General features: G+C 42.5%; 1 protein-coding gene across 2 annotated transcripts; it reads right to left on the bottom strand.

The window, feature by feature from the left end:
• Nucleotides 1–1076: 1076 nt before the first annotated feature.
• Nucleotides 1077–17377, bottom strand: CRK (CRK proto-oncogene, adaptor protein). Of its 2 annotated transcripts, none has more exons than XM_062615791.1 (3): nucleotides 17044–17377; nucleotides 9391–9926; nucleotides 1077–4413 (listed from the first exon to the last, which is right to left on the bottom strand). In XM_062615791.1, exons 1-3 carry the CDS (start codon nucleotides 17285–17287, stop codon nucleotides 4276–4278), a joined length of 918 nt encoding a protein of 305 aa, XP_062471775.1. In that variant the 5' UTR covers nucleotides 17288–17377; the 3' UTR covers nucleotides 1077–4275. The 2 variants fall into 2 exon arrangements, with proteins under 2 accessions (XP_062471775.1, XP_062471776.1); XM_062615792.1 differs by having other exon boundaries at nucleotides 4274–4413; nucleotides 9561–9926.
• Between the last annotated feature and the right edge of the window lie 2095 nt (nucleotides 17378–19472).

Below are 19472 nucleotides of genomic sequence, written 5' to 3'. Positions count from 1 at the left end.
TTACCACTGCTGCATTGAAAACAGTTGTTGGAAAGAGGGGGAAAGGAGGGGCAATAGGTTTCTGCACGAGCCATGTGTTGCAGCAACAGACACTTATACCACGCCAAGGTTAGGCAGCAGAGGGGGAGTGTGGAAGGGTCTATGGAACCTCTTCCTACTGAATTATCTCTGGGAATCTCATTAAAAGGCCCTCTTGGGTTGCAGCTCTGCTGCAGCCAAGTTGTATGAACACTGGAGCAAAGCTGGAGGCAGCACTTTTACCCATGAAAATTTAATAGGAACCCACTGGCGTGGAGCTGGAGCTGTGCTTTGGCGTACACCCCAAATTAAACTGGCTTTATATACAGTATTGCCACCAAGATTCTTATCCTTGTGGCTGAGAGGCCGCTGTCCCCTTGCAGTTTTTAAGGATTACAATAGCAAAAGTAGGTCTAATGCAGGTTCGTGTTACAAATGTTCTCCCACATGGGATATAGACATTTTGGTCCTCAGTTTTGGTGCTTCCTCCTTTGACAGCAGACTGCACATTGGAGCTTTTCATTGAAATAGTGCTATCCCACCCTCAGAGAGAAGTCATCCTGACCCATTAGTACACGTCTGTACGAGATTCTTTCTGGTATCAATTTGTATACCTTAATGTATGTTTTTACTGACAATTCTAGGAATGATTAAACAGCTTTTTATTTTTCCAAACTGTCACCCAGTATCCAAAGAATCCCCAAACTCTTTCCCAATACACCTGTGGAGGTAGAAGTGACACTAACAGCTACAAAGTCCCATCTTACTGTTCTTCATGAGCCCTCTTTTGCAGTGAGATACGCTTTTTCCCCCACCCCCCTGACTCAAGCAACTCATTTGATTACAGAAAGTCACCCTGGTTTTATTGGTGATTTTACTTGACTGTAAAACCTCTGTTTTTCTGCTTTCTTACTGAGTTATGAGTTACTTTAGTTACCTTGGCTTGACTTAACATCTATGTTGTTTTCATATGAGTATGGCCAATTCAAAACGCCATACTCACTGCTCTATTTTCAATACAAGTGTCCCAATGAGAGCTGATTGAGAATGACACCAAGTCAAAGTTTTGGCTATACTTTTATTTACTTCACGTACTATGAACATATACATTACATGCTACAAAAAAAATAAAAAAAGACTTTAACTGTCAAGAAAGTGGATAGTGTTATAATACAATGGCACATGTTCATATTTGTCTTCAAACTGGTTTGGTTAGAATCCTTCTCCAAAACCATTAACACAAAAAAAATGAAGTGTTTTAAGATGATTAGAAATATTTGCATTATTAACAAATACAATTCAAACAGATTAACAAGATTTAACCAGGGCAAATATTAGTAAAAAGGCTGGGGTTTACCAAAATGAAAGAGAGATTAAAAAACCATAGCAGCCAGTTGTACTTTTTTAGTGTGATATCATGTGTAAATGCACCAGGAGAACACAGTGTAATTGAGCATTCTGCTTTCACGGTGTATTTCTAGAAATGATTATTCTAGTTCTAACACCTGCCTATGCACAAGAGACCAAAACCACAGCCAAGGAGAGACAAAAGATTGTGACCAACATTCTTAGCAATGATTTTTTTTTGCACACATCCGGGAGGAGGGAGGGAACAAACAGAAGAGGATTAAACAAAGGCCACAAAAGGATTTCATCTACATGTTCATGAACATAGGTTCTACCTATTTTCCTTTAAGAGCTTTGAGAAGCTGAAATGTCTATCTCGTCTGAAAGCAAACATACTCATTTCTATCATCTATGAAACAAAATCACATTTCGGCTTAGAACTGAATGGTGAAAAACAGTTGCATTAACGTATCAGTTGCCTAAGAAGCTGCTTGACAAGAACTTCAGATTCTAGTACAACAGCAGCTATTAAGACTCCTCTAGTTGCTTTTATTAAATCTTTCCAAGTGTACAAATATTCGCCATTTATACAGTCTTGACAAAACCACATCTACAAAGATTGCAGGGTATTTGCTACTTGATTCAATTTGCATCTTTCGTATTAAAAAGGCAAGATTTGCATAATAAAACCAGGTGAAAAAATGTTCTTTTGGTATCTTAATTGTGATTGGAAAGGTTCAAACATCTGGGCTTTCATGAGCTGCAACTGGAAAAAGTACTTCAGAACAAACCGTGTTACTGTAAGAACACACAGTTCATTATGTTTCTTTTGCAATCTAAGCCTAAATGAGCAACTGGTAAACTCGGAATTAAGTTTGTTATATAGAATGCAGCTATTGAAAAAACACATAGTCCTAGTAAATATCCAGGTGAGAGGAAAAATACAAATTAGCCTTAACAAAACCAATGTGTTACAGGACCTAAAGTTAGTTTCTCAGTTCTTTTCCTCAAAGTAAATCTTGTCCTAAGCTAGAAGAGATCCCACAATCACTGGCAGATCGCTCTAACCAGAAGAGCACCCCGAGCTGGACTAGTAGTACTGCAATTCTCTGTTACTGTTCTGCCACCACTGTCAGTTTTCTCATCATCTTCAGTAGTGCTTATGAGATTGGTGATGGAAAAGCATGATGAACACTGGTGTTAGGCTACAGATTAATGAGTGCCCATTACCTGAAAGTTAGTCAGGCTTGCTGATGGATTAGTTTTGAAGTAAAACAACTAGTACTTAAATAGAACAGAAATATTATGATTTCCAGCATGTTACAGTTCTGAGGTAAAGTGTTACCAGGATTCTGTTGTCCGGGTCGGTGCCTTGCAGCAATAGCCTTTGCCATGCGAACCAGCCCTTGCAGCATTTACACAACCAATGAGCTGTTCTAGCACATGGCTTCTATCAACCCAAAGAACATTTTCAGTTTGCTACTATTCAGAAAAACTGTTGTGTATGAATTACACTGTAGGCAAAGTTACAAAATCTGTTTGCTTAAGTTTGGTCACTAGAGTGCTGTGCTTGGAAAACAATCCAGGGTACAGGCAAGGGGGAGTTACTTCAGTGTTTCATTTCAGTTTACAAAACTTACTGAATCCATTCTGATTTATGTTAGAGAAAACCAGATAATTAGAAGAACAGACTAAAAACCAAAACCAAGCAGTGCATAATACCACCTATTCAATGCACTGATTCTCATTACGAGCTAGGAAGCCATAGTTACTCTATTCTGCCTTTTGAGAATCAATCCAGAAGCACACAAGTATTTTCCATTAGTTTATTAAAAATAAAATCCTTGTGAATTCACTATCAAATATTTTACAGATGGGAATTAAACCAGAGGAGTCCCCAGAGTAACTTTAAAATAAAAACTAATATTTGGTTTGTCAGTTCACCATGTTTGACACTGATCTGTACTGTAAGAGTATTGTACAAGAGGAGTTATTGAAGAACTCCAGAAAAATTAAACTGGCCCTATATAATTCAGTATTACTGGAAAGCAGTGTCAATGTTTTAGTATATTTAGTGACTCAAACACTGCTTTAAAGCTATGCATTAAAGTGCTACGCACGTATGTTTCAGCACTGATATGGATGTTCACACTTCCATAAGCTTTATATTTGTGGATAAAGAGATACTGGTGTGTTAATAGAAAAAATTAATTTAAAATCAGCTGTTACGTTTGAAGCATCAACAGTACTGAAGGAATCAATCTAGTGTCCACAAGCTTCTAGAATTCCAAGGTTGATTTGATCTGTCATTTACCATTAAAATGGTGAGCATCAATAAATCGTAAGGCTGTCCTCAACAGGCTCTATGTGGATCTGTACTGCGCACAGGTAACTGACCATGCAAAGTACTCCACAGCCTTTCCAGGACAGAGGATTCAGGATGGAAAAAAAAACAACAATATGGAGAAAGCTCCAGGATAAATTTGTGACATTTCTATCTATATATTGAATTGTCTAAGGTTGATGTTCATTGCCTGAGGAAGAAGCAACATAAGCAATAGGACCGGAGAGAGCTATAAATGTTACCTTAACATCTACATTACTGCCTTCTCCAACTGCTGCTGCTGGCAAGGTCCAGTCTGCTGTGCACATGGACAGAAGCAGGCATTACAACCTATAATCATGTACTAGTTCTGCCACTTGACACACGAGTTATCTACTGTCGTACCCTGAATTACATGACCCTTGATTAAGGAATGGTGGTGTTCAGTCCCAGGGGTTTGCGGGTTATCAGAATGCTTAGACAAGCAATACCGCTTTCAACATCTGTCGGAACATAGTCTTGATGGCATCTGCAATAAAAACGAGTTGAGATTGTTCCCATCTGGAAGCGCAACTGTTGAGCCACACTCAGCTGAAGTCCTCGTCGGGATTCTGTTGATCCAGCAAGCGGACATGTGTGAATGGAAAGTGGCCACGTCTGCCGTTACACTCTCCTTCCCACTGACCACTCACGTTAATCTTTGTGACCTTTACCAGCTCACCGACCTGCAGGGTAGGAAATAAGGATGTGTTACAATTATAAAACCCAAGTGGACCAAATATACTTCTACAAAAAGTAGTTTTAGTCTTGACCACGTTACAGCCTACACCCGATGTTATTCACTCCTGAAGAAAGCAGAGAGAGAAAGCAGTGTACCTAGATTAGGTGAGCACTACCTAAATTGAAGAGCCTGTAATCCAGTGCCAACCTGCCAGAGCACCATCACAATAAATGCATGGCACTGAATGGGCAAACGTTTGCACTCTGCTTGTGCTCCATCCACCACCTCATGAAGGGAGGGAATGTCAGCAGGGGTAATCTGCAAGCTAAACAGCTCCTTAATTTGGAAATCCCACTAAATGCTTTTCAGGTTGTATTGGAAAAGATCTGGATAAGTGGAAGATGGATGGATAGATAGATAGATATAATCCAGCCACAGATTATTACTATACCATGGGTAAAGACAATTAATGCCCTTTCCCTCTTATACCTGAATTGTTTGGCTAGAAAAACAAAAAGAATGGTTACTATGGACTGATGGAACAATATGCTGTAGTTTGAAAGTGTCCAGTTCTCATGTACCACACTAAACATAAGCACAGCAATGTATCTCATAATCTCATCTCCAACCTAATATTCACATAACCAGTTCTAAAGATATTGTCTCCCTCTGACAAAGGTGGAGAAGTGTACAGCAGTCCCTTTCCCAAGGCTGTGCAGTCAGGTAGTTCAGGTCAGGGCTGCAAGTCTAGGTCTAATCAGTCCCTAAAACTGTTGAATCTTAAAGGATACTTTAATTAAGGAGCACTTACACAACCTAAGACAGCACAATTTACATTGTAAAGACTGTCACTGGAGAGGTGTTAAGTGCAACACTGAAAAGCTGTCTGCCCATTTCTACTCCTCTGTTGAATTCTATGAGTAATCCTAGTTACAAGTAACATACAGCAGTTTTCAGAACTCTTCCCAGGTCACAGATGGAAAATGCTTTTGGGACAGATACACTCTATTTTCTTTCACTAATACTGTAAATAAACTCTCCAGGCACAGCCACAAGCTAGTATTACCACATTTCATCCAGAAATTCACTGAATATACAATTACTAGTTTACACAGATGCTCATCACTGCCTTCCAAATTCATCCAAAAGAGAATCTCACTATTCTCACTTGCCAGACAGTGAATGAAGGACAAGGAAAGCAATTTAAGATGTTACAAATATCCATTAATTTTAAGCGTTTTAATCACTTGCAATCTTTTGCCAGAACAGCTTTTAACAGCTCATAAATTCAAACCACTCCATGGACATTTAAATAAGCTTCCCATACCTCTGATGGTTACTTGTCTGGTAATGAGAGGCACGCCTGGGACTCCAGTTTTTCCTTTTGTAGCCATTAGTAGAGACATTTTAATGAATCATATTTTGAAGAAAATCCTCTTATTTATTTGCTACAGGCAAAAGGAAGCCTTTGTGAACTACGGAACGCTTGGTTGTGCTCTTGAGGAGTTCAATCAAGTAGGATGGATAGTTTTCCTACTGCATATAATCACTGGGGGATTACACCAACCTCAGTTGACCATACCGATACATCAGCTATAATTTAACAAGGGGAAGATTAATTGTGACAATACTAGAAGGAAGAAAATCCCCTTTCCTAATCACAACCATCACCAGAACACTATCCTAGATAACTGTGAATCACTTCAGACCTGGATATAATCTATGTATCAGCCTCCAACAGAAAAGTATATAACCTACAAGCCACTAGGAAGGAAAGCTTTAAAGCATTTAGACTAGAAGTGGATGTTCTCTCTGAATTCTTTTCATTTTTAAGGTTGATTTATGGTATCATTTGTCTATCATCCCACCAAGCACAGCACCTTGGGAATAATGTTCCTCCCGCTAAAAGGCCGGATTTGTCTCAAGTTTTCATTAGAAGTTTTAAAACTAAATATATCCCATATGCTTCAAAGCAAAACTAAAGGTTCATGTGAAGACTTCTAAATGCTGTGGTTTTATTCCAAGGTCAAGATGGCAGAGGTCTGCTACTGTTACAAAGAAAAACAATGGATTGATCTCATTTCCTCCTATCTTTTAATTAATATAGACTGACAACTCCCTGAACAGGTCCAGATATAAGCAAAGTTATCTCCTGCTGAATCTTTTTCCATAACACAGCACAGCCCTTATTAAAACATGTGACCCTCCTTCCTTAAAACCTCGTTCTTTAAAACCAAGTCAGGTTAAAAACAAGAGGACAGGTATTCTGCTTGCAGTCTGGACCAAAAAATGTTTGATATTAAGGATGTATTTTCCTAAGAGCAACAGTGTGATCCACCCCCACCCATTCACAGTGCCAGATTTAATGATAAGAGTTTTAATTTGGAAAGAATCCCACTTTCTATAGTTATTAAAGAGGTCTGGGCAAAAATGGACTGATAAGAGTCACATAATGCTTTCTACTAAGCTATCTAAGAAGAGATCTCTAAACAGAGAAGGAGCACAATGAAGTGAAAGGAAATGGGGAAAAAGGAGACAACAAGAAACAGTACTTCGATAAACAAGATGAAGAGAAACTTGCAGAGAGTGAAGTGTGTATTGCTGTTTGTCCTGTACAGACATTGAAAGCAACTTGGTAACATTGTGATTTGAAATGATAAAAGCTGCAAAGAAGCCGGGGAAGCCTATGAGAAGCAGTGACAAATGGCTCACACTTTATATAATGCAATATTACATACAGAATAAAGAACCACCACTGTTATTACTCTTCTTAAATCTAGAGCTATAGCAAGACAGGAATATAGCGTTCTAACCAAGAGGTTCAACATGTCAACTGTGAAGTATTTAAGTCAACAAGAACTACAAAGACCCCTGGTCTAATAAAAAGGTAGAGAAATAACAATAATAATAAATAATAATAATAGTAATAATACGAGAGAAAGGAATGAACAAGTGATGCACGGTTGCTCACCACCTGCTAACAAATGCCCAGCGCATCCTTGATGCCTGATCTGCCCCTTCCAGCCAACTCTCTTCCAGTTCCTATACCGAGTCTGACATTCCATGGTATGGAATATCCCTCTGGCTAGTTCAGGTCAGGTGTCCTGTCTCTGGCAGGGCATAAGAAACTGAGAAGTCCTTGATTAGGTTAAGCTCTGCTGAGCAACAACTAAACTACCGGTGTGTTATCAACAATATTCTCAGACTAAAGCCAAAACACAGCACTGCACCACTTACTAGGGAGAAAATTAACTCTACCTCAGCCAAACCCAGGACACTAAAGCACAGCATACTTGACAGGTCATGTGGGCTGTAGTGGAGAGGACTGAACTAACATAAGTTCAGCTGTGGCAATCACAAGCTGTTCTTCAGTGTGGAAAGGATTTTGCTTTCACTCAAAGTTGCTCACAATGGCCTGGATTATCCATTTTCTCACTCTATCCCACTTCACGCTACCAAACTGGGAGTTGGGCAGTGTTGTGGGGATCCACTTTAAGTGAAATAAAATGTAAAGTTAAGCTTAAGAGAACACTGCTAGTACACTGCTAAATAAAAGCCCGAAAGAAACCCAAAAGGTTTTGACAAATAACGCAGCTCAAAGAAAATCTAACATCTGGTAATTGCAGGAATATTTCCAGGCTCCAGGAGGTGGCTGGCTGGAGAGAGTGAGAAAAAGGGAAAAAGAAGGTGGTTTAGGCTATATAAAGCCTGAAGGTCAAAAATCTCCACATTCCCCAAAACCTGGTGAGTTGGCATGAATTTCTAGACATGCTTCTCAACCCCCAAATTTACACTCTGTATCCTGTCAATCTCAATTCACAAATAAAATAGTACCTCAGGGTATATTTACACTGCTTCCCTAGACAAATTTTATCTACAATGAGGGTATTTCCCACCTCCCAGGTTGTACATCATCAGGTCTGTAGAATGTGCTGCATGTGCCAATTCTGTATTAAAGACACAGACCTCCAGTTGCCACATCACTGAAGTGCCTTCTGTGCTCCACACAATTAAATGAAGTATTTGAGAGTGGAGATGCTCTGACTCAGCACAGAAACTGTTTTTTCCCAAGTACTTAAAATGTTATATAAACAGGAAGTCAATTAGGTATCAGGAAATTCCAGAGCCTTTAGCTCAAAGAAAACCCAGATTAAAAGAATCAATTTACATATCATCCTAAGGGAAAGGTCTGCCACTGAGAATACCTTAAGTCTCAATTTCCTCAACTATAATTTGGGGGGTAGCTATTTGATGTGCAGAGATAGAGCATCTAGTCTCCTTTTAAGAAGAAAGCAATAAAAAGGGGCATGGTCAAGTAACTGATTGTATCAGGAAGTGAATCAACCTTAGGGAAACTCACTGTTTTATTACAAATCTTACTCCATCAATCACTGCTTTATTACAAATCATATTCCATCAATCACTGCTTTACAGGAGACCTCCCTAATGAACTATAATATGTGATCCTGCTTCACCAATTAGAAACCAATGCATGATCATCATCCTCTCAGTCTGTGTAATGTTCAAGTGACTCTCAATGTTTCCAGTGATTGCTTTTGAACTGCTGACAGATTAGAGGGGGGGAAAGCTAAGAAACAACCCAGCATACCTTTTAAAGCTTGGGGTGAAGCTAGAGACAGTGAACACAGGTTCAGACACACAACTTATGAACGGCTCCCTCTCCCTCCCCCCTAAAATAAAGACTTCAGAAGTGAAAACATGGATGGGGAAACACTTATGTTAGTGATGTTTGACAAAAGACACAGTAACCTGAACATGCTACAACAATCAAACTCTAGTCTACAAGTGACTTTAGTCACTTATTCATTCAAAAAAAAGCTTTTATCCATAACTTATTAATCATGATGTAAAACCAGTATTACAATGCTTTTCCCTTTCTTATTCCTACAAAACTAGAACGTGATTGAAAGGGAAATCCCTTGAACAGATCTCTTCTTTCTAAGTTTTGCCCATTATGTACCTCCAAAGCCAAGGCTGTCTTGTCGTAGGCATTAGGGACTCGCTTCTGGATAACCCGGGCATAAATAGGGCCATTCTGAAGGTTAGGGAGCGGAGCGTTGATGCAGGGCTGGGCATAGGGCCCTGGCTCCGGCCCACCCAGTGGTTGTGGGTGGGAACTATCCTGGTTACCTCCAATCGGAGCAGCTAGTGAAGCAGAGGAAGGTCTATACTTCTCGACGTAAGGAACAGGTATCATTCCCCTCTTCCCTTCGCTGTCTTCTGCATTCCACCATTGCTCTTCAGGTTTATCCCGGATTTTCAGTATGTCTCCTTTCTTAAATGGAAGATCTTCTTCATCATTTCCATTAAAGTCAAAGAGAGCTCGCACATATTCAGCTTCCTCCTGCCTGAGGATAACACCCCTATTCTGCCTGGATCGGGAAACTGGTTCTATCAAGGTTGTAGTGTCCAAATAGTGTATTTTGTAGAATTCCAGTAAAGATGGCAAAGAATCAAACTCTTGGTCACCTATTCGAAATCGGCTGGGATTCAACCCTGAAAGAAGAAGGTAACATGTCAAAGAGAGCATACAACAGTTAAAACCAAGTAAAACATAATTGTCTTCCCAACTGTTTACAGATACATCACTTGATAGTGAATTTGGTCATCTTTAGATCAACATTTACCCTACTCAGCTCTTCTGTGTATTTCTAATCGGAGACAGCACTATCACGATTGTGAGGACAGAGTTTTATTTGTAAAAATTTTGTTAAAGAAGTTGTTTGGCACTGCCAAACATCCCAAATGAGGATAAAAATACCCCATTTCCTTGAATGTTACATGGACCCAACAGATATAAACGTTTGGTACATTTGAGTTTCTCAGGAGCCTGTACATTCAGCAACAGACAATTCCCTTTTTCCTGTTTTATACTATAAATCAGGAAGCAAATGAAATTTGGTGCAATTTCAAGGAATTTGGGGTTTTGAAAGTTACTTCAAAAGGACACGTCGCAATAATGGTTATTTACCTGCTGTAATGGATCTTGGGTTAAAGGCACGGAAAACTGCTTTGCACAGCAGTGAACAACTTACTCGACTAAGCAAATGAGCTTCTTTTTGATAAAAGGTACCATTAAAGAACATTATGTCTATTTGATGCAATGCAAAGCAACAATGTATGTTTTTATAACAGGTATAATTTAGTCTTTTAATCTCAAGTCTTGTAGTTTCTTTGTCAGACGGAGCCTAAGCTATAAATCTCAACCTCAAATCCATTAAAATACAGACGATGTTCGCATTCAAGTCATTAGAAGTATCAAAGTGCAGATATCCATTAGTTTTCAATCTGTGTGCTGCACTTTTTTCCCTGTTTTGTGTTCTTCAGCCTTGGCTGGGGAAAAACCATACACATGATGTTCTATTTCCACAAGCCCTATAAACTGTAATCAGTTATGGGAAGGATTGTGGAAGGCTGGGGGAGGGTAGCGCAGAGGAGAAAGATTGATGCTTTAATGAGTAACTCTTAGGAAGAAAGAGATGCTTACTTTGCAAGTCTGGTTCTCTGCAGGGAATATCTAACAGTTCCGAGACTGAGCTCTCGAGTACAAAGCTAGCAGAATTCTTCAAGCTGTCACTGATCCAAAACCCCCTTCAAAGTAGCATTGTCAGCATGGAAAGCCAACAGTGCAAGAGACTAAAAAGGGGTTCTAACAGAGAAAGGGGCAAATTCAATACGACCAACATAGACATACACCCGATAAATAAGTTTTGAAGTATCCTGAAGGAACATGCACATTAGTGAAGTTGGTTCCAGGGAATTCAAAGCAGCAGAACTAAGTCATTGGAAAATGCCCATTTGCATGCATTAACTGCCCTGAAAGCCTTGCAAAAGAAATGAGCACAAATGCAATGAGCCAAAACCCAGAAGCAATTCCCTCAAAAAATAAAAAACACAAAACACAAACTGGCATCACAAGAGATAAGGAAGTCAATGGAAGTATCAGTAAGAAATATGAACCCAGTGTAGAAAGAGAAGGAAGATTCCACCTTATTCTCCCAGAGTGTCATGCTGAAAAGATGCAAACTCCCCCTCAAGTTTGGTTGATGGGATGTAACTTACAGCTCCAGATTTAGCAAGAACTCTGGAATTTCACCTCAGAGGCAGTTCTTAGCTCTGTGGTCTCACAGGAGGTGATTTCTGGCTGGACAGGCAGCATCCTGACACTGCTTCACTACAGCTTATGTGCACTACATAAGCATATAATATGATCTGGGAACGCTGTGCTTCCGCTGGTATCGGAAGCAGGAAACTGTGCTTTGTAACAAGTGGTACAGACATCAAGTTTCAGAACAAACTTGGTGACAAACATTAGCATACATCTGTTGCTATTTTAGAAGACAAACTTTAAGGCTCAAGGCTTGTGTAGACACTTATGTCAAAAGAAGAAGTCAAGGGAACTTTAGGAGGCCCGCAAGTCCGGAAGGAGTCTTCTTATAAGGAGAAGACTGAATCTCAGGTAATTTTGTGGACACAGAACTTACACGTGACAGAAATCTACAGCCTGAAACTCTAATTCACCTCTGTAAAACCTGCTACAAACTGACTCAGAAGGCTGAGATCTTCAGCCACCAGCAAAGTACACACAGAAGTCTCTATAAAACTCACAGGAAATGAGCAATTCAGTAACATTCATCAGCCTTGTCAGCACCAAAGTCATCACTATGATGAACAAGGGGCTTTTGGGATGTCTTTCTCTCCTCCCTCCTTTTTCTCTTTAGCAGGTTCACCCTCTTGAATTAATGCATAACTGCCTGAAATAGCTGCCAAATGTACATGAATAAATCTGAAGTTGGACTCCAAGAGGAAAATCCACTGAAGTTTATGTGTACGGAATGAGTGACCGAGATCAGTGTACTGTATCCCGGAAAAATCACATTCTAAAAGACATTTCACACAACTGGACAGGAGTGAGATAACAGAGATCTTCCAAACAAACCTCTTCACAACAAAAAAAATCTACAAGTTTAATCCAAATCAGGGAATATAAAGGCAGCAACCTGGTCACTGCCTGGAGAATTTAAATAGGCGGCTTCTAAATTCAGCTAAAACAGGCATAAAAGGACAAAAATGGTTGAAACTCACAGTTAGGAAAAGAAAACACAGGTTGGAAATAAAACACGACTACACCTTACCAAGCAAGTGGTAAGCTTCCCATCTGCTTAAGTCTTTTGTGTATACTCTTGTTTGGCTACAAGGAAATGAGCTGAATGATGCTCACTTGTGTAGTGAGGAAATAATTCTATTCACTATGGGCTTCCAAGTTTGTCATTAATGAAATGCAAAGATTAACAGATTTCAGGCTCAGAGGAATTCTTCAGCTTCTTGTTTGAGCTGCAACACTTCTCATACCTGTAGACCAATGGAAAAATTAAGGCAAGATGTACCACAAGAAAAGGTTACAGCAGAAAAGGAAATGGGTTTTGGAGAGCCAGAGCTGTTTCCCTTCATGATTCTGGTACTCCTGAAGGCACAAGTATTGAGCAGCACATTGCATCTTCTGAGGACTCTCAGGAAGAACAGAAGGCATGTAAAGGTAAGCCTGGCTACTGGAGGAACTTTAGTCACTTCCTGTTAAAGCTGGACAACCAGTAGAGTAGGAGGAATAACTCTCCTTTCTCCCAGCTCTGCACATCCAAAGGAAGAACAGCTATTCACAGCTTGCACCTCAGCTTCTTTCTACCACTCAGCTCGTAAGATGACTCCTTTAAATGAGAAGCACAAAGGGCTGAGTATCACCTTTCTTACTCATTCCATCCTAGTTCCACCAGCACTGTGACTTAACCCAATTCCACCCATTCCAGCATGTCAGAAGAGGCACTGAAACCTCTGCTCTCAGGAAGGTCAGGAAAGAGTTAAAATCCAAAGTGTCCCAGAATGAAAGTTTCAAATCTGGACGCTGTCAGTTCTCTGTTTATGATGCACATTCCTTCCTGACAAAACACTTTCACCCTGTCTTGGCTTCATGTCAGTCTGGAAAAGACTGCTTATGTATGTTTTAAATAGTGGACAGATACTGGGGAAGCAGAGGTATAAACCACCTAACATTCATATTCTGAGAGTGTGGGCAGGTGTAACCACAGAGTTAACATCTCACTTTCTCAGACATCTCAGGGTTTTATATTTCTCTCTTCACTCCGGTTGTGTTAGTACCATGGGGCAGTTTACTCTTTATTCCTAAACTTCGGCAAGCTTTCCTCTTCAGTGCAGGGAAGACCTCCCAGAAACAAACTTTCATTTCTGTATCTAGATCTAGTCTATAAGACTGCACCCTTTTCCCCAACTTATAAAGTATGTTTGGGCAAGAAAAGCTGTTCTTATCTTGCTGGGTACTGAGACAGGAGGCTCTCATTTCAAAGCAAGACATCTCAGTGATGTAAGCCAGTTTCCTCCTGGAGCATTTGGGAGCCCTGCTTGAAGGCATCACATTCCAGCCTGTGTGTTTCCCCACCCCTATAGGGACACCTTCTTCCCTGTTCTCAAGCACCTCCCTACTCAAGCCTGACTAAAACAAGTAAGTACCCATGAACACCCTATACAACCAGTAAAACCCCATTCTCTGTTCCTGAGAAGAGCTCTAAGCACAGCAGGAGAATGTTCTTACAGGAGTTATATTGTCATTTCTGCAGATAATCAGAGGATTAAAGTAGATGCCTATGTATACACTTTCCAAGCTTCCAACAGTTCACATTTTAAGAACTTAATATAAAAAATAAAATTAACCCCCCACAAATAACAGCAAATAGCAAAAAACAACCCTCAAAACCTCCCAAGTATCAGAATTAGATTATTCTGCTCACACATATCTAAAGACACTGCCTACAGAGCTGAGTATGGATATCATTATGTAAATATATGATTCCAGGAAGTACAGTCACAATGGAAGTGATTTAGAAATGCAAGTCAAACAGCATGTTCTTACCACGCAAACTTACTGAAAACACCACCTTCTACATTGTATCTGTCATAATTTCCTGCTTTAGAGACAAATTTTACAACACTACAAGGTTTCTGGCTTTATTACATTGTACTTTCACCAGAAATCATATCTTTCTGTAGATATTTTAGGCATTTTGGTTTAGTGCATATCATACATTTTTCCCCTGGACTCGCATGTCAAATTGCAAACATATGATGCATTTCAATGTTTCCTCTATTGTCCGTGGCCATACTAATGCCTGCATGGAGTACTTTGTCCTGTTTGCTACTGTGATATTTCAGCACAAATGATAGCCAGCTCTGATTCAGTTGTTAATTTCTATTGGAAACAGTGTTTTGCTTTCCCATAATCCAGTGATTTATCCTGTTTTCTTTGAATGACCTTAAAAACATCTCAGGAAGACGCAGCTGTTTTGAGAAGTTCTGTTAAATTCTTTATTCCTCATGCTGAAAAATCACCTGTGAGAAGTTACAAACTGCAGCATGCCAAGCAAAAGGTGAATTAAGAAAAACTTACCAAGTTTATTTTATACTCTGGAAATGGATGAAAGCATCACAGGGATTTTTGGCTTCCTTTTACATTAGGGAAGCCAAAGCTTCTCATCTCATTCATTCTGCACAGAGCAGTGCTAAAGCAGTCATGAACTGCACACACACATACTGAGACAAACGAAAACCAACCTAAAAAACCTGATCTGACATATTCAGCTTTCCCAGTGAGAACCAATTGCTAAAAAACCTCTACCATTAACTATACAATTAACACAGTAAAGATTCTCCTGGAAGAAAATCTTAATTATGCTTGAAGTTTAATTTAATATACAGACACCCCAAAACCTTCTTTGGTTTGAGTGTGAAAAGAGAGCAATGCATGGACACGTCCTTTATTTGGAGCTACTAAAATCTCAGCACTGCACTATCTGTGGTGCAGGAGTGATGCATCACCTGTCCTCAGCACATCCAGGGGAAATCAAAAGAGACCAACTAAAGCATAATTACACTGTTTAACATCTATTAAGCCTATTGTGCCAATAGCTTACACGGCTCCAATAGCAGCCACTCTTCTAAAATGGGTAAACATCTAAACCAGAAGAGAATTAGCTAAGGGGTATTTTTAGGGATTTTTAAAACCACCACCAAAACGTTTTAACACCTTTAGCATAAACCAGCCTGTGGAATGCCACAAGCATTGCTGATCTTAAGAATGTAACACAATTAAAAGTGAGGATGGGTATGGTACTAAGGTGATACCCCAGGAACATGGAAAACACCGGTTTTCCAGAGATGGAAAACAACTGCCCAGAAGTGACAGACGCACATCCTCCAGTGTTGGTCATCACTACTGTCTTTAAAATCCTCTTGGGCTGGATTCCAGAACAAGCCACCCTGGTAACTTATTCTGCTCTGTGTAACACCAGTCATGCATGGCAACAACAATACATAAACCTCTGTCCTCTCAGACACAAACCCGTGAACACTCCACCACATCTTGTGGCAAACCATTTTACTACCCGCAGCAGTAATGACTTCCACTTCCAAGTGAATTCAGCCACCTTTAATTTCTACCTTGTGGAGCTTTTCGTGCCTTGGGTGCACTCTGTCACAAGTTCCTGGGACAAACACGATGATTTCGGGCTTTCCCAAATTTGCCAATAGGAAATGTTCCCCTCGGCAGAGGAAATTACCGCATAAACATGCAGACCTATTGCCAACGGTTTTGTTTGGCTTAGATTATCTCCTTCTTAACTACAGCTTGTGCAGAGGCTGAAGAATCCTTCCCACAACAAGTACTGTTGCATCTTCCCAATACAGGGTCTCTTATTCCAACCAGAGCTACACCGGAAAGAACAATTCACACGCTGCCAAAGTAGCTCAGCAGATCTCTTGTTACACAGGTTTACTGCACTCCCCAATCATGTGCTGGTTCCTCTCTGAGATGCTAGCAACACACCCACATCATTCTGCAAGCGTTAATACCCAAACTTGAGCAGTTCCACTATAACTTCAGTCACGCCACTGCCTTTGTATTACACATTCTCACACAGCCGAGGACGGTGCTGGGGACTCTTGTTCATTCACTTGCACTTGTACGTGTAGAAATCCTGCTTCTCATAGTAGCTCTCCCTCTGGCACAATCAGTATCTTCTGCTCTATAAGCACTACACTTAAACACATCGTTGTCAGATGTTAGGTTGAGGAATAACATCAAACATTCCCTTTTAAGACACAGGGGGGAACTCCCCCTCTTAACTTCACATCGGACTTATATTCCTTAAGAGTTCCCACTACTTAATACTTTGACTCATTACTTGAAGTTTAGCCTCACTCCCTGCTAATACAAAACTAGTCAGAATCCAGGCATTTAGGTGACACCTCCACCGAACCGTACCCTAGCTGAAGCGACCCAAGATCTATGGACTGTAAGTAACCGCTCTATGAAAGCGAAAGAACGGCTGAGCTCTACGGCTGTAGAACCCATTCAGGACGGCTGCAACAAGCGCTCAGCTCCAGCGAACACCTCAGCAGGAGGTGCCCGGCAGGCAGGTGCAGGCAGCCGGCTCAGCTGGGTCAGGAGCCCCAGCAGCACACCTCCACTTCATTCCACCACAAAGAGCTCCGCAACTCGCACCGCCGCACACCGGGGCACCGCCAGCCCTCGGTGGGGGTCACTCACCCGGGGCCCCGGGGCCCTCTCCGCCGGCCCGCCGGCCTCCCGCCGGCCCCAGGCTGTTGACGATGTAGTGCGAGACGCGGGAGCTTTCGGACACCGAGAGCACGAAGTCACCGGGGATGGTGCCGGAGTCGCGCACCAGGAAGGTCCCGTGGCGCTGCCCCTGCAGCAGCGTCACCGCCTCGGCCCTGCTCAGCCGCCCCCAGTACCAGCTCGCCCGGTCCTCGGAGTCGAACTGCCCGGCCATGGGGCACCCCCCCCACCGCCGCCCGCGGGCCGCCGGTGCCCCACTCCGCGCCCAGCCCCGCCACCCAAAATGGCGGACACCGCCCTGACCTCACCTACCGGATGTGAGCGCACACGGGAGACGCGTGGCGTCATCGCCTCGCGCGCCACGGTGCGTGTGTGTGTGGAGAGTGGCGCATGCGCGGTGAGCAGCGGGGAAGAGGCGGGAAAGAGGAGCCGTGCGGTACCGGGCTGGTTTATCCCCGCGGTGCGCTCACATCGGGCTGCCGTGAGGAGGCTCAGCATTCGTTTTTGCTGTGGTATATCCCACATCGGGCTGCCGTCTTTGCGTGTGGTATATCCCACATCGGGCTGCCGTGAGGAGGCTCAGCATTCGTCTTTGCGTGTGGTATATCCCACATCGGGCTGCCGTCTTTGCGTGTGGTATATCCCACATCGGGCTGCCGTCTTTGCGTGTGGTATATCCCACATCGGGCTGCCGTGAGGAGCGGCAGCATTCGTCTTTGCGTGTGGTATATCCCACATCGGGCTGCCGTGAGGACGGGCAGCATTCGTCTTTGCGTGTGGTATATCCCACATCGGGCTGCCGTCTTTGCGTGTGGTATATCCCACATCGGGCTGCCGTCTTTGCGTGTGGTATATCCCACATCGGGCTGCCGTGAGGAGGCTCAGCATTCGTCTTTGCGTGTGGTATATCCCGTTAGGAGGGCAGAGTAGCGCCCTGAGAGTCACCATTGCCTGGTGGCTTCCCAGCTCCTGTGTCTTGTTGCGGTGGTTTATGTGAAGCCAGGATATCAGGAATATTAAATCGCAGCGGCAAGAAAAGACCTTCATTCTGTGCAGTTGTTCACAGACTTCAAGCAAATAAATCGTGAGGTTTCTTACCATGGTGAAATTTAGTGTTCTGACTATAAACCAGAAAAACGTAATTGTCTGGCTAAAAACAGAGTTTTCTGACCAAAAGGTCTCCTTTCGACGACGGGCTGCTCCCCCCCGCTTCCCATTCCCCACTGTTGTACCCCATCTCCCACTGTTCTCAGCTGAAACCGCTGAAGTTGGGGGGTTTCATCGGATGCGTTTTTCTCTGCTGCGAGCAGTTGGGACTCGTTGCAAGAGTTCCCTCTGGTGGTCAGGGGTGAGGGGACGGACAACGCTGCTGGTGTAAGATGCTGCTTTTGATACTTTTATGCTGGAATAGAATCTCAGACAGGTTTGGGTTGAAGGGACCTTAAAGCTCATCCAGCTCCAACCCCTGCCACGGGCAGGGACACCTTCCACTAGAGCAGCTTGCTCCAAGCCCCTGTGTCCAACCTGGCCTTGAACACTGCCAGGGATGGGGCAGCCACAGCTTCTCTGGGCACCCTGTGCCAGCGCCTCAGCACCCTCACAGGGAAGAGCTTCTGCGTAAGAGCTCATCTCAGTCTCCCCTCTGGCAGGTTAAAGCCATTCCCCTTGTCCTGTCCCTACATCCCTTGTCCCAAGCCCCTCTCCAGGTTTCCTGCAGCCCCTTCAGGCACTGGAGCTGCTCTCAGGTCTCCCCTTCAGGAGCCTTCTCTTCTCCAGGCTGACCCAGCCCAGCTCTCTCAGCCTGGCTCCAGAGCAGAGCTGCTCCAGCCCTCACAGCAGCTCCATGGCCTCCTCTGGACTTGCTCCAGCAGCTCCACGTCCTGCTTGTTCCCTCCCAGAGCTGGATGTAGGACCCGTTGGTCGTGCTCCTGGTGAGACAGCTCTGCGCACGGTAAGCCTGACCTAGCTCATATGGTGAGGCTGTGTAGACCTGGTGTAAATGGCATAGCTCAACACTGTACCCAACTCATGACATTAAAACTAAAGGAGGAAAAGGTGCATCTTTGCTTTTTTTCCCCCATGACCTGAAGAAATGAGATTTTAGCCGCAGAAAAGTGGGATTTGGGTTGGAAATGGTGCAGAATTTGGGAATGGAGCACCCCGGGTGGGATTTCTCCACTAAAATAATAGGAATTGTAATGAAACCACTGGGTGTAATGGAAAAAGTGGTAATCGCTGCTGACAGCGAGGTGTGGAGCCCCTGATGGGGAAATAATAGTGCCACGGCAGAAGCAAGATGTGATTTGGGTTTGTTGTGTGTGAGGGGATGGAGCTAATTAGTGTTAACGAGAATGAGAAACTTGTTTTACTGAGACAAGTAAAACCCATACGGTTTATTC

Source organism: Pezoporus occidentalis, unplaced genomic scaffold (genome assembly GCF_034315485.1).
Source record: "Pezoporus occidentalis ecotype Australia unplaced genomic scaffold, CSIRO_AGI_Poc_V1 ctg183, whole genome shotgun sequence".
Classification (NCBI taxonomy): Eukaryota; Metazoa; Chordata; class Aves; order Psittaciformes; family Psittacidae; genus Pezoporus; species Pezoporus occidentalis.
The sequence above is the reverse complement of the archived record's forward strand: the minus strand, read 5'-3'. Positions and strand labels throughout refer to the sequence as shown.